This window comes from Callospermophilus lateralis, chromosome 8, assembly GCF_048772815.1.
Source record: "Callospermophilus lateralis isolate mCalLat2 chromosome 8, mCalLat2.hap1, whole genome shotgun sequence".
Lineage (NCBI taxonomy): Eukaryota > Metazoa > Chordata > Mammalia > Rodentia > Sciuridae > Callospermophilus > Callospermophilus lateralis.
The window spans coordinates 3,349,677-3,364,909 of NC_135312.1; the positions used below are offsets into that span (position 1 = coordinate 3,349,677).

A 15,233-nucleotide genomic window follows, 5' to 3' on the forward strand; every position below is an offset into this window, starting at 1 on the left:
CAGGTAGCCAGCAAACCACAGGCAAAGCTGTACACTTGGATGAGACCTGGTGTCCGAGACTCAAAGACCCATGCCAGATCCTGGGCCTTGTGTTCCTTTTTGCTGTGTGTGTGTGACCAGTGGGAATAGGAAGGCGGGCCAAAGGGAGGTGGCCACTGCCTCCTTCCCACACACTGGTAGGGGACTGGGCAGGGTGTGGCCCTCGTCCTGGGTGTGTTGTAGGTGGCGGTGGGGCTCTCCCTGCTGTTCACCGTCCTCCCGGCCACTCTCAGTGGCTCAGGACTTCTCGGAGGCTGGAGGTGCCTGCAGGCTGCCTGGCCAGGGACCGGGCCTTGCTGCCAGTGGAGTCCAAGGCCCCTGGGCAGACGAGCTTCGGGAGGTGGCCCAGGTGCGGAGCTGCCCCTGTCCCGCGGGGCCTCGCTGAGCCAGCATGGTGGTGTGGAGCCAGGGGCCGTGTCGATGTCACGTCAGCCTCCAGTTCCTGAGCAGTGGCGCTTCTTAGCCCCGTCTGTTTACACAATGGTGTTCCTGCAGGTTTTTGGGTCTGCAGTCTACAACTCCGGTTCTGAAAGACACTTCAAATACATTGAAAAGATCTTCAACACAGAGGTAAGGTCAGCGCCAAGAATGGCCCGGCCTTCCTCCCTGTTCTTGGGATTTGGGGAAGGGCAGCGGCAGGAGAGGCCCCTGGAGGTTGTGGCCATCTTATCTAAGGGGAGTCTCGGGCCACGTCCACTCCTCAGCCCACAGTGGGCTCTGCTGCCCGCCCAAGCCGGGGCCTGATGCTGCTTCTGGGGTCCGGAGCAGTCCCCACCACCCTGTGACCCAGAGACGGCTTTGGCTGGTCTGCCTGTCATCTCACGAAGTGGCACCCAGTCCCATGGGACGCAGCCAGGTCAGAGCTGGGGAGGCAGGTGAACGGCGATGGGCGGGTCCGGTCAGTTCTGCCAGGACAGGTGGGGCAGGCCCTCAGGAACAGCTCACCTTACGTACTTTGCTCTTGGACTCCTAGATTTTTGGCTGTTTTGCTCTGACTGAGCTGAGTCACGGGAGCAACACCAAGGCCATCCGCACCACCGCCCACTACGATCCCGCCACCCAGGTGGGCGCCCCTTCCCACCCCTTCCCCGTGGGACTGTCGGGAGTGGGGTGGTCACTAACGAGGAGACCCATCCCGGCCGGTGCTCCAAGATGCACACTGAGCCTCCCGGGTGCTGGAGAGCCAGTGCCCATGCCCCACGACCCAGGGTAGAGTCCAGATGCTCTGGTTTGTGCACCCTGAAAGCCAGAGAGGACACCACTGTTGTGGGGTTCACTGCTCTGCTCACCAGCAGGGCTGGTGCTGCGTGCGCGCGGTCCAGTCATCTGCACGTTGAGTTCTGCGCCTCTCACTGCACTCCTGCCCTGGTCTCGCACACCTGCCCTGGTCTCGCACACCTGCCCTGGTCTCGCACACCTGCCCTGGTCTCGCACACTTGCCATCTCTCACTGCTCACCTGCCCTGGTCTCGCATACCTGCCCTGGTCCACACACCTGCCCTGGTCTCACACTCCTGCCCTGTTCTCGCACACCTGCCCTGGTCTCACACTCCTGCCCTGGTCTCGCACACCTGCCCTGGTCTCACACTCCTGCCCTGGTCTCGCACACCTGCCCTGGTCTTGCATACATGCCATCTCTCACTGTACACGTGTCCTGGTCTTGCACACCTGCCCTGGTCTCGCACACCTGCCCTGGTCTCGACACCTGCCATCTCTCACTGCACACCTGCCTTGGTCTCGCACACCTGCCCTGGCCTCGCACACCTGCCGTGGTCTCACGGCCACACCGAGAGCGCAGAGGCGGCAGCTCGTTCTCCACCTCACGCCTCCGTCCCTCACCCACCCGTGTGTCCACGGGGCTCCTGGGCGTTCGGGGATAGTCTCATTCGTGGATCTTGTAGACCAGAGAGACCGCAGGTGAAACAGGCTGCCACCCCGGAGAAGTCCAGGGGACGTGGAGGAAGCGAGGGTGCTCGGCCCTCCCCCTCAGCCTGGCGAGGAGCGCGGTCTTAGCAGACAGAGTATTTTGCATACATTTTATTGTTTGCAGTGTTGCTCGTCATTTTCTCAAGTCTGTAAATCACAGGCATGGGATATGCTTCCTTTAAAAATAAGGCCCACTTTGCAGCACAGGAAGTAAAGTGCCTCCTTTTGACTCTCCAAGACGACCTGGGGGAGGCGTGTGCCTCAGTGCTGACCACGGTGTCACTCTTCCTCTCGCAGGAATTCGTCATTCATTCGCCTGATTTCGAAGCTGCCAAATTCTGGGTTGGCAACATGGGCAAGACGGCGACTCACGCGGTGGTGTTTGCCCAGCTGTACACGCCAGGGGGCCAGTGCCACGGGCTGCACTCCTTTGTGGTGCAGGTAGGGTGCCAGGGGGACCAGCGGGGAGGACCAGCGAGGGGGACCAGCGGTGGGTGCCTGAGGCCCCTGTGTCTTCTGCGAGTGCAGGTTGGGCCTGGGAAACGGGGGAGCCGCTGGGCAGTCCAGCACTACAGGCAGTCCGGCTGCAGGCTGCCCACCGCAGCACTGCAGGCTGTGTTTAGCCTGATGCCAAAGGTGCTCAGAGGATCGTGCGTTCTCCAAGGCGTCCAGGGAAGCCCACAGTGTGCAGGGCGCTGTGGGTCCTGCCCAGTGGAGCTGCCAGTCCAGGGGAGAGACAGGAGGGGCGAGTGGAGCCCCGAGCCTTGGCTGGTGGAGGTGCCCTCGGGTTGGCAGTCCCTTAAGTGTGGAAGTGTGAGGTGTGAACTGCACAGTTAAATATTCCTGAGATAAGTTGACGTTGACTATTTCTACTTTCGTCTTTAGAAGTCTTTCCTTGATTCAAGAGTTTTAAGGATATTTATAATCACTACATTATCATTTTACTTCTGGATGAACTGAAAACTTGCATTCATCGTCTTTTTGTTTCATTACTTGAAAAATACCAATTGTTTTTATCATTTCCCCCCTCTGTGTTAGCTGTCTGCTACTGTGACAAAACGTCTGAGGTAATTTACTTTTAAGGAGGAAAGGTTTACTTTGATTTGTGGCTTCAGAGGCTGTGTCCATGGTTGCTTGGCCCATCACGGGAGGCCTTTGGTGGGAGTGTGTGTGAACCCACAGGCCTCTTGCTGGTCAGGAAGCAGGGAGAGAGGAAGGGGCTGGGGTCCCAAGGGTTCCTTCAAGGGCATGCCCCACAGATGTGATTTCTCCATTAGTTCCCATCCCTAAAGTTTCCATTTTCTCCCAAGTGCTAAGCCTTCAGCACGTGGCCTCTGGGAGACATTTCAGATTCAGACCATAATGTCCTATCATCCCCGGCCCCCAGAGGCTTCTCTCTCCCCGTCTGTTGGTACTGGGGTAACCCAGCTCTGCTTAACCACTGAGCTACACACCCAGCTTGTAAAAGTCTTGTCATTTGAGACATGGTCTTGCTAAGTTTCTTCAGGCCTTGCTAAGCTGCTGAGGCTGGCCTCAAACTTGCAATCCTCTTGCCTCAGCCTCCCAAGTTGCTGGGATGATAGGTATGTGCCACCGTGCCTGTCTCACGTCCACCTCATAATGTGAAATGCATTTAGTTAATTTCCAAGAAAGACCAAAGTTTTAACTGATCCATCATTGTTCAAAAGTGCAAATACAAAGTCTCTGAGTCTCAAAGGCAAACTTTTAGCTGTGAGCTCCTATAAAAATTAAAATATAAGTTACGTACCTCCAAGATACAGTGGTGGGACAGGATAGTCATTCCCAGTCCCAAAGGAGGAATGGACCATAGAAAGAAGGAATTAGACCAAAGCAAGACCAAAACCAGAAGGGCAAACATTTAACCCTGTAGTTCTGGCACCTTGGGCACATAGTGGTGTGATGTGAACTCGAAAGTGCTTGGGCAGCCAGGCGCGTGGCACACACCTGTAATCCCAGCGACTCAGGAGGCCGAGGCGGGAGGATAGAAAGTTCAAGGCCAGCCTTAGCAATGTAGTGGGGCCTCAGCAACTTAATGAGACCATATTTAAAAATGCAAAATAAGAAAAGGCTGGGGATGTGGATCAGTGGCAAAGCATCCCCGGGTTCAACCCCTGGTACTAAAAAATAAAATGAAAGACCTGGGCAGCCCCACTGCTGCGGCCCTGCTGGCCGAGAGCACTTGGCCTCTCCCTGGGCCTGGCTCTGCTCGCTGCCTGTATTCCGCGTGGCAGGCAGGCCCCCTCCTCATATCTCCAGCTTGCTGGCATCTCACTGTGGCTTCAGCTTTGCTTTCCCAGCGTCACACGTGGCCCTCTGTGGGGGGTGTCTAGGGATTCTGACTCTGCCCCACACCCCTGGCCTCTCGGGATTCCTAGGGGATCTCGGCGGAAGCCTCCATGGCCCCTGTAGGCCTGCAGCACCAGCACCAGCCGGGCACCGGGGCCCACGCCTGTCATTCCAGTGGCTCAGGAGGCTGAGACAGGAGGATCGCAAGTTCAAAGCCAGCCTCAGCAAAAGTGAGGTGCTAAGTATCCCAGTGAGACCCTGTCTCTAAAGAAAATACAAACAGGGCTGGGAGTGTGGCTCAGTGGTCGAGAGCCCCCAAGTGTAATCCTCAGTACCAAAAGAAACAAAAAACTAACACCAGCACCACGTGGACAATGCCAAGGCCTGCCGTCCACTGGAGGCCCACAAAATGTCAGAACACAGAGAAAATGTAGACAAGTTCTTTGTCTACACAGGAACATGGACAGTGTCGATCCAGTTCCCCACAGAGGCCTGTTCCCATCTGAAATGTCACGAGCCTGGCCTTTACTGTCTGAATTACTGTCAGCCTTCTGCTCTTCTGAGCTGGACCAGATTTTTCCATGAAGCTGTTTATACCACCGAGGCTTTCTCTAACCTGCTCCACCAAACTTGTCTGAACTCTCCTGCAAACCAATTCCAAAGGCTTCTGAAGCTGTACGTGGTCAGATAGAGTCGCAGCAATGACTTCGATTCTTGGTACCGGTTTTCTGTATTAGCTCTCTGTTGCTGTGACGAAATCGCTGAGATAATGTACTTAAAAGGAGGAAAGGTTTATTTTGGCTCATGGTTTCAGGGGCTTCGGTCCATGGTCACCTGGCCCTGTGGCGTCTGGGCCTGTGGAGAGACTGCACACCCCGGGGGGGGAAGCAGAGCACAGCCTTCACTTCCCAGCACCAGGGGCAAAAGGAAAAGAGAGCGCCGGATTCCACCCCCGGGCGCCCGCTCCTGCAGCCCCTCCAGCCCCCCGCAGCCCCCTCCCCTTCCAGGTTCTCTCTCCTGGCCTTCGGGCAGTCAAGGGCCAAGCCGGCCACTCTTCATTTCTGTTTTTTGAGCTGCTTTTTAAATGGCATTTATTTCAAAAGATTTTTTAAAATTTTTGCTTCTGACACTTCACTGAGCCTTATTGAAAGACTGGAAAAGGGAGAATATGTCTTGTGTTTGGATTTTGGCCCTTTAAATATTTTAAATATCTTTATTTTAAATCTCAATTAAGTTAGACCGTTGCTTTACCAGATAAAAGCTGACGTACATGCAGACCCGTGAGTTTTAAGTGATCTGACCTCAGCTTCCTCTCCTTCCTCTCTCTTGCTCTTCTCTCTTCTGTGCTGCGGGGACCAAGCTAGGCCTCCCGCGGGCGAGCACTCTCTGCCGGGCCTCCGCCCTGCCATCGGGGTTCCTCCACACCTCAGCTCACCCTGCGACCATCCGTACCTCTAGGGTGTTTAGCAGCCTTGGCCTCCACCACAGGACGCCAGTGCTGCCCCTTAGCTGGGACAACCACATATCTCCAGATGCGGCCTCCGAGCTCTGGAGGGGAGGGTGGTGGCCGCTCCTTTGTGACCAGAAGTCCCCACGCTAACATTCTCGTGGAATGAAACCGTGTCCCTTTCACGGAGCAGGGGTGAGGGCTGGTTAGCCCACTGGCTCTGCATGTTTTTAGATAAGCAGGCCTTTGGAAACCCGTCTTGGTGAGTGGAGAGTTGCCACAAATCTCGACCGTCCCTCTCACCGCACATGCATGCCGCCATGTTGTCATTCTTTTAGAGCCCTGCTGTGGCTGGCATTCAGGTAGCATGCACCGTCAGCCCTGACTCCGGCCCTGCAGCTGCCCCCACAGAGCCCTGTGGCCACCGGCCTCACCACAGCGGACAGCCGCCTTCTCAGTTCCGCAGGCTGCAGGCTGGGGGCTGGGCACTCTGGTTGCATTTCGGGAGCTGAATGTCTGAAGTCCAGATGCAGCAGCGGCTCCCTCTGAGGCTGTGGGGTGGCCCCTCCCTGCCTCTCCCAGCTCCTGGCAGCTCTGGGCATCCTTGGCCCATGGCCACCTCTCTCCAGTCTCTGCCTTCACCCCAGTCATGTGGTTTTCTGAGTATGTCTCCCCTTGGTCCCTTGTAAGGATCCTTGTCCTTGAATTCAGAGCCACCAGGTGTTTGGGGTGACCTTGTCTCGAGACCAGCCTTCAAGGCATCTGCACAGACCCTGTTTCCACATGACGCCGGTTCCCAGGTCCAGGGCAGCCCCTGGGCCTGACGTTCCCAGAGGAGATGGCGCGACCCACAGCTGCGCAGAGTGCCCCTAGCTCAGCCACGGGTCTGGCCACACTCGTTTTGCTTTTCCTGTGATCCTAACAAGCACCATTTGTTGCTCCCCACGACTTCACAGATTCGGGACCCGAAGACCCTTCTTCCCATGCCAGGGGTGATGGTTGGTGACATAGGGAAGAAGCTTGGGCAGAACGGGCTGGACAATGGGTGAGTGTCGGGCTGGGCCTGGCGGTCACAGAGCTGCCCCTCCAGGAACCCTCACTTGAGCTGGCCTTTTGCAGGAGCCTCAGAGCTGCCCTTGCCTGGAGGCTCCCGTGGGCCGCTCTAGGCAGTGAGGACCCTTGCCTGCCTCCCTGCGAACAGCTGTCCCCTCCAGCAGGTGGCGCTCCCAGGCCTCAGGCCAGGCCCAGCCCCTTCCCTCCACCTGGGGGCCTCAGCCTGGGCTAAGCTGGGTGCCAGGCCACCTCCTTGCTGCCAGGTCCTCGGGGCTCAGCCTCAGCACCCTGCTCGGAACCCTAGGACCTGGTCCACAGTTGTGCCCTGCCCTGGGCTTGCTCCTGGTGATCCTGTGCAACTTGGAGGAGGTTTGCTGGTTGATCTGTTTGATACACTCACAGAAACCTACTCAGTGGCTCTTGCTGGGGCAGGAACTGGCCGAGTGCTGGGTGGAAGATGGTGAGCACATGGGGGTCTCTGCCCCTCCCAGCACAGGTGTGAAGCAGGGTTGATACAGGTGTGGGGGGTTCTGAGCGCTCAGGTGGGTGTGCAGACATTGGCTGGGGAGCAGCCCGAGAAGGCTTTAGTGAAAGCTTGATGTCCAGGTAGAGGCCCTGCGCTTAGCAGGAGGTGGCCAGGTGACTGGGGACAGCACGGTGTGAGGCTCCACGGTGTGCAGCCAGCTTTCGTTGGCCCCAGAAGTCTTGTCACCGAGGGACAGGAACATGGGGAGCATGAGCTCTGTGCACCCCAGCTGACTCTCTTGGCCAGGGTCCCCCTCCGTGCAATGTGTGTCCCCATGTCAGGGTCCTCGTGTGGTCCCAAGGAGGAGCCAGGAGAGGGCTCTTGGCCCTCACTGTGTCGGTGCCTCCCTCCCCCTGTACACAGGACCCAGAACTGGCTCCAAGTGAGCCCGGCCCGAGAGAGATCCTGGGCACAGGGAGAGGGGGGTCCCTGAGTCCTGGAGGCTCCTGTGGGAGCCTGGGTCCTGTGTGCAGGGGAGCAGTCCTGCCCTGCCGTGTGGCTCTGCTGGCCGTCTCCCAGCAGCTGCCACCGTGGGTGACCTGGGCCTCCAGGAGGAGGTGAGCCAGGTGGTCGCCAGATACCCGCCTGGAGAGACCTCCTTTCATCTTTCCCTCCCCAGAAGTCGGGGGCTGGGCTGGGAGGGTCTCCGATCTCTGCTTGGTCACAGCAGGTTTTGTCACAGACTGAATCTTAGCATCAGCTTGAGAAAAGCGGGTCTCGTCACTCCTCTGATGAGAGTGCAGGTGTGCGTGGCCAGCGGCTCTGCCACCGCAGGGCCTCTGCTGACCACCCACTAACCTTACAAACCAGCATCATTTGGGAGCACACAGAAGGACCTGCCCTTGGCTCCCCTGAATCAACTCCTGCTTCTGGAGAAAGAATGATCTCTAGGTGGACGGTGCCCCCGCAGCACCTGTGAGACCGCTTCAGTAGACACGTGGACATGGCCAGGCTCTTCTAATGGCCAGGAATGCCCCTCTCCCGAGTCCCTGTGGGAAGTGGGGTCAGCCGGAGAAGCCAAGAGCTCCTCTGAAGCAGAGTCCCTGCTGTGGGACCGTGGTGTCTGCCCACATGCTGGCAGCAGGAGGCCGTGGAGCTGGGGAGCGTCCAGCTTCCCACACCAGCCTGGCTCAGCTGCCCTGTTTCCTCCGCCAGCGGCGGGCTTGCCCAGCAGAGGGCGCCCGCGGCCCAGATGCAGCCCTGCCTCTGTGGTCCTGCTTTTTTTTTTTGCTTTAGGGCTGTTCCTGGCACTGAGCCACATGGCTGAGGGTCGCCTGGATTTCTAGCAGCCACACACCTTGGGGACTCCCGTGAGTGGCCAAGGCTCACCTGCTCACTGCTACCACTTTTTCCACAATAAATGATCTTGAAAGGGGTGGAGAGAGCAGGACCTGCACAGAATAGGGTCACCCGTGGTGTCCTGGCAGAGGACACCTTACCCACCTCTGCGGGGTGGGGAGCCGTGACGGGCTTCCTGGAGGGGGCCGCAGCCCAGCTGCCCTCTGAGGAGCACCAGAGGCTGCCCAGGAAAGGCAGGGAGGGCCCAGGCCAGGAAAGAGCCTGGGGGGTCCAGGTGTCTTGAGTTGGTGGACCCGGCTGCTGGAGAGGCTGGGTCAGCTGAGGGTCACCCTGCATACGGGGTGCAGGCAACTGGGGAGTGGGTGTGGGCTGGGCTCACCGGGCTGTGGCAGTGTCAGAGCGTCTCTGTTCCTGCTGGTGTTTGATGGAAATGGCTAGGGTGGACTGGGAGGGGACGTCCACAAGCCAGGTTTCAAGGAGTACAGGTGTTGGGAAAGGAACACCTTCCTTGTCCAGCAGGCCGTCCCCCATCTCCTGTCCCCAGCCGGGACAGCTGTTCACCACCAATGAGGTCTTCTTTGGTTTCACAAGAGCCGTCCTCTCTGACGTTGTGAGTGATCTTAGTCACTGGCTGGGTGGCTTGAGGAACCACCGACGTGTCTGGCTTGTGTTTGGGGTTTTGATTTGGGGACGGTGTGCATAACGCACATCCCTTGACGTACCGTGTCGCCTAGGCTGTTGCCAAAGGGGTTTCCCTGACCTGATGACCATCACAATATCTTCAGTGTTTAACTCATGCTCAACCATAAAGGTGACCATGCGATCATCTCCTGGCCACACCAGGAACCCCCGGCTGCCCTTGGGGAGCGGGAGGGGCTGCAGAGGCCAGAGGAGGCGAGTATGGACGAGGTGGCCACACAGCTCTTTGCTTTGTCTTGCGGGTTTGAAGCCTCCATTGCACTCGTTGCACCCGGGGCTCAGGCTTGTAGGTGACACATGAGGAGAGTCAGAGCGGCCGCCCTCAGGGCCAGCTGCCGTCCTGCCAGCAGCCCAGGTGCTGCACTGCCCCATGCCCTGTGCGTCCTCCAGGAACACCTGTGTCCCATGGGGCGGGGTCCTGGCCGTATGTTCCCCCATGTGCAGGCTACCACGCCCTGTCCTTGGGGTTGTGGCACTTTTGTGCTGCCCTCTGGGGACAGGAGGGAGCCCAGGGCCACCCCCTAACAGAAGCCGCCCTTTCTTCCCCACAGATTCGCCATGTTCCACAAGGTCAGGATTCCTCGCGAGGACCTCCTGAACAGGACGGGGGATGTCACCCCTGAGGGCACCTATGTCACCCCCTTCAAGGTACGAGGATTCTGCAGGGAATTTGTGGCCAGTGCTCCCCGGGCGCCTCCCCTGCAGGGCCTGCCAAAGCCCTGGGCAAGGCCCTGCCACTGGAGGCCCTGGGCACGCCTCCTTAGCTTGGGTTCTGTGTCCCCAGCCAGGGCAGGGACTTGGTCACACGGTGCCAGCTGCAGGGTGAGCCCGGCCTGGCAGCAGGCTCAGGCTGATTTGGGGCGTCCATGCCCGTGGGGTTCCAGCTGGGGGATTCTCCCCAGTGCTGTCACCTGAGGGTCCACAGGGAGAGGCCGCTGGAGAGCTCCACAGTTGGCAACCAGCAGGGTTCTCTGCGTCCAGGACTCGCCACCCTCCCCAGAGACCTGTGGCCTGAGGGGAGGTGGTCCTGGGCTGAGATGAAGCCTCAGTGCTGTGAATCACGGCCAAGACCACTGAGCCCAAGGATGGGCATTAGAAAGGCACTCTGGGGACACCGTGTCACCTGGCAGTGAGAAGAGGGTAAGGGACACACAAGGAAAGACGGAGCACCCTGAGGCTGCAGGCACGGAGCATGTGACCCTGAGCTGTGGAAACATCCCCTGACGTGGAGCCGGGGGCCTGGAGAAGGAGCTCTGGAGGCCACAGTACAGCCCGAGGGCCAGGCGGCACCTGATGCCCACCGGGAGCGGAGGGGCTGCGGAGGCCCTGGGGAGGCTGAGTGTGGACGAGCAGTCTGCAGACGGACAGGACGGGGTCCTCGGGTGGAGGACCTCATGCTCCCAGGGGAGTAGACGCCGGCCGGGCAGGAGCAGGAGAGGAGCTGGGGGACTTCAGAGGAAAGTCCTGGAGCCCTCAGGTCCGATGGCAGTGAGCAGAAGTCACCTGAACTTGGGATTCTCAAGGCAGCACGGGGTGGGGGGTGGGGGGGAGTGACTGTGAGCACGTGTTCCCACGCCAGCAGAACTGGCGCTGGGGTGCGTCTCCCCAACCCGCAGCGTTTTGGAAGATGATGCAACACGTGGGGTAACAGCAGCCAGGCGGGAGGGGCGGGGCCTTGGGAGGCTATGTACTGGACGTGTCACAGCCCCACCAGGGACCCTGACTGCTCATGGCAGGAGGAGACGCCACCAGAGGGTGACAACTGGAGGTCCTCTGACCCACCCACTCCACAGGGACAAGAACATGGGGGTCTGTAGGCCCCTTAGATTGGGTCCTCTGACAGGGACAGGGGAATCCACAGGGTTGGGAATAAAAGGAACCTATTTTCTCAGCAGAATGTCGGGCCAGAGGTGCACTCCCAGACTGTGGGCACCCTGCTGCCCTCCAGCCGCCCAGGCCATTGCTGCTTACCGCCCGGTGCACACAGGGCCTGGTCCCTAAGGAGGGCTCCTGCAGAGCTGTGGCCTGCCGTTCCCTCCTCCTGGAGCGCCCCTTCCTCCCGCAGCTGGAGTCCTGTCCTCCGCCCATGGTTCACTGGTGGCAGCTGCCGTCAGCAGGCCCAGCCAACGTCTGTGCCGGGAGGCTGGCTCTGGGTGCCCCAGGGAGGCAGGAAGGAAAGGCTACTTTCGTCTTTGGCCCATGTGCAGTGCTTGCTTCTCTTCCTCAGGACACCAGGCAGCGCTTTGGAGCGTCACTGGGCAGCCTGTCCTCGGGCCGGGTGTCCATCATTGGCATGTCAGTGGTGAACCTCAAGCTGGCCGTGTCCATCGCGCTCCGCTTCTCGGCCACTCGGTGTCAGTTTGGACCAACGGAGGAGGAAGAGGTCCCCGTGCTCGAGTACCAGCTGCAGGTGTGGGCTTTCTGCTCCCTGCTGCTCCGGGCGCCTCTTCTCTGGGCTCCTGGGAGCTGGTCTAAGCCGTCGGCAGTAAGGGGACAGGCAAGGGGTGTGGCCCCAGGCAGCAAGGCCCCCTGTGCCCCGGGGTGGCTTGTAGTTCAAAGAACTGTGTGTAGAATGGCCACAGCAGGGGCCAGGGCAGGCTAGCCGGGCGAGGTCTGGGCAGCAAGCATGCTCACCTGATGTGGCCGTGAGGTCCCACAGCTGTGGCAGGTGGTGGGCTGCCTGTCCATCTATCCTCCATTCCTTCCCTGAGACATGATTCCCAGGAAATGATTGTCAGAAGCAACAGGTGAGTGTGGAGCCATGTCCCCTGTGGTGGCTTTTAGGGCTCAGGACAGACACCCAGGTGGCAGTCCAGGCAGGCACAGCCGGGGAGCTGACCCCTCCCATATGCCAGCTCCTGAGGCGCAGGCCCCTGCCTTGCTGGACCTGGGGCTCTGCAGTGGGCCTTCGCAGCCAGGCGGTCGCCTTGTGATCCCCACCACACAGGTGGGGACCGAGGATCAGATGGTGAGGCCCAGAGCTCAGTGGGTAGCTCTGGTCAGGCTGGGGGCCGAGCTGTGCGTGAGCAGGCGTGTCCAGTGAGTCTGCGGGGTGTGACTACTGCACACCTTTCCGTGCACTGAGGCTGAGGTGCCTCCATGCCGAGGGGAGTAGGGTGCTGTCCGTACCTGGGCAGCCCACGGCCTGCCCACCCCGGCCCCTTCCTCCAGCTACAGGTCAGGAGCCCAGGGCAGCTCAGCCACAAACCCAGCCCCATCCTGACGGGAGGCAGGGCCTGGGCCAGTGCCCCGGCCTCGTGCCCAGTATTGGGTCTGTGTGGTGCTGCTGGTGACACTCTTCCCGGGTCTCAGGGATTGGAGAAGTTTGTATGCGGAGGCAGCCGGCACAGCCTTTGGTGCCTGGCAAATGTGGGACCCTGGTGGTGGCAGTTGGCTGGGTTCCCTTCACCTGTCCCCGTCCTGTGCTGATGTGCACAGGTGACAAGCCCACACTCTCTGCCCTTGAGCCTAGTTTCCTGCCCACGTGACTGTGTTACCTGCCTCAGGCCTAGGAAGCCCAGGCTGGGGCCCAGCCAGCTTGTGCACCAGGCAGTGTCCTCTCAGTTCACAAGTGGACTTCCCGGGGGCCTGAGGTCACTGGATGGGCAGTGGCTGGCCCCTCAGGAGGATGCGGGCCACGTCTGGTTTCTTGTAGCAATGGCGCTTGCTCCCCTACCTGGCGGCTGCCTATGCTTTGGACCACTTCTCCAGATCGCTCTTCCTGGACCTGATGCAGCTGCAGCGAGGCCTGATGCGGGGGGACCATGGGCCCAGGCAGGTGAGGCGTCCACACTCTGCTTAGCGCACAGGGTTCGGGTTGCTGAGGTCCAGCAGCCCAGATCCTGCTGATTTGAAAGTCTTCTCCCCGCCCCTCCCTCCGTGACCCCTTCCTCCTGTCTCTCTGTTCCTGTCTTGTCTGAGGGTGGAGCCCAGGGCCGTCAGTGAGGAAGGCTTCCACCACTGAGTCGCACCCCAGCCATGATTCCTACACAAAGGCATGTGTTGATTTGTGTCCCTCGGCCGTGCCAGCTGCTCGGGACCTGGCTCGTGCTTCCATTGCAGCGGTCTGGGCTGTGTGCACGCCCTGGCTTCTCAAGCATGTGCTGACACGACTCCTAATTCCCGTCTGAGTTTAGCTCTTGTTCTCCTTTTGAGAATGTGATGGTTTTGCAAAATCCCTGTTACCAGCCCCTCAGCGGGTTTCATGGTTCTGATCCTTTCATAAACAACGTACAAAGGCTGAGTCCTGCTGATGGGAGTCGAGTTGACAGTTGAGGATCTGTGCAGGAGTGGCATGCAGGTCCACTGAGATCAGCACGATGTCAGGCGGCCCCTCCCGGTTGGTTCTCCTGCACAGACTGGCTTCTGCGCCCCTGTGGGCCGCCGCCGCCTGAGTGGAGTGAGACTGAGTCCAGATGAGTTCCCCTGGAAACAGACCGCTGCAGCCGGGTCGGGCTCTGGGTTCTGAAAGCCCCTCCGCGTTGCATGCTGTGGAATGTGGGGTGTAAACGCGGAGTGAGCGGCTGGAGTCCCTGGGCACTGGGACAGGTGGAGGACCTAGCAGGCTTTTCCCTGGCACGAGTCCTGGCTCTGCGGTGTCAGTAGCGCGGGGCACAACCAGGCTTATTCTTCCTTGGCCCAGACAGACACCATACAAGCTCGAAGTTGCCCTCATTTGAACTTGAAAACCCTCGTAAAGTGGGTCATTTTCTTTAGCAGCTCTCCCTCTCTCTCCCTCCCTTTCCCTCCCTCTCCCTCCCTCTCCCTCCCTCTCCCTCCCCGCCCCCCCCTCTCTAAGTTGTTTCCTGAATGTCAAGTAGAGCAGCAGGACTCAGGGGATGTGTGCGGGGTTGGATGCGAGGCAGGGAGCATCTTGCGGGGGAGAGCCCTGCCGGGTGCTGTCTGTGGTCATGGCTTTTCCGCCAGCCCCAGCCGTGAGCTCCCATCCCGGCCCTTGTTCCCCTGGAGGGAGGCGTGTCTCTGTTGTTGTGCGGGTTCCTTCCCTTGCTCTGTGGCTCTCCGGCAGAGCACCTCCTTGGCTCCCCGCTCGCCTGGGCTCCGTGGGCTTTCCGAGAGCCGAGGCAGCCGTCACTCCTCTGCTGGGCTCCCGCTGCCCACTCCATGGCCCTGAGGCCCGTCTGCTGCCCAGAGCGTGGTCCATTTATCAATGCCATGTCTACTCCTGGGTGCGTCCCTCCCTGTCCTTAATTAAGCTTGGGTCTCCACTGAACCACAGGGGTCTTGGACTAGAGCGGGGGGTGCGGTCCTTTGTCCTTGATGCCGTTGCTGACGCTGGGGCCTGACCTGCAGTCTCAGGGTCTTTTCACCCATTCTCATTGGATTCCCCACCCAAAGGCAGAGCTTGGGCGCGAGATCCACGCTCTGGCATCGGCCGGCAAGCCTCTGGCCTCATGGACTGCCCAGCAAGGAATCCAGGAGTGCCGGGAGGCCTGCGGTGGACACGGCTATCTGGCCAGTAGGTTCTGGAGAAGCGCGCGGTGGTCTCTGCCCTTATCCCTGCTGTTTGATGGTAGGCCAGGGGTGAGCACGCTGCAGCCCACGGGCCAAGCCCAGCTGCTGCCTGTGCTTGTGAGTGGAATTCCCTGGCATCCAGGCACCCAGGCACCCAGCCCCAGGCACCCAGTCCTCCCAGGCTTCCTGTGGCCATCTCCACCGCCCTGCCAATGTTGAGTGGCCCGAGCAGCCCCAACAGAAACCACACATTCACAGGCTGGCCATGAACCATGCCCAGTGTGGTTTGCTGACCTCTGCCCCAGACAGCGCCCTCTGCTTTCCTGACCCATGTCCTGGACAATGAGGCAGCATGTGGGATATGTGAGGGCCCCAGGGGCCAGGCAGGGAGCAGGCCAGGCAGGGAGAGGCAAGCTTTTGGTCAGTGACTCGGTAGGAAACTGGTACGAGTGCTCATGCCTAGAAA

The 15,233-nt window shown here is 59.8% G+C and overlaps 1 protein-coding gene across 1 annotated transcript in view; it reads left to right on the forward strand.

Annotated features, from left to right (window-relative positions):
- Nucleotides 1–15,233, forward strand: part of Acox3 (acyl-CoA oxidase 3, pristanoyl) — a 40,361-nt gene that overhangs the window by 7,180 nt on the left and 17,948 nt on the right. Inside the window, exons 4-11 of the mRNA XM_076865368.2 lie at nucleotides 535–609; nucleotides 1,013–1,102; nucleotides 2,262–2,405; nucleotides 6,675–6,763; nucleotides 9,847–9,943; nucleotides 11,523–11,705; nucleotides 12,951–13,073; nucleotides 14,651–14,771. Of these exons, the coding sequence (XP_076721483.2) occupies nucleotides 535–609; nucleotides 1,013–1,102; nucleotides 2,262–2,405; nucleotides 6,675–6,763; nucleotides 9,847–9,943; nucleotides 11,523–11,705; nucleotides 12,951–13,073; nucleotides 14,651–14,771 (922 nt within the window). The remainder of the gene's footprint in view (nucleotides 1–534; nucleotides 610–1,012; nucleotides 1,103–2,261; nucleotides 2,406–6,674; nucleotides 6,764–9,846; nucleotides 9,944–11,522; nucleotides 11,706–12,950; nucleotides 13,074–14,650; nucleotides 14,772–15,233) is intronic.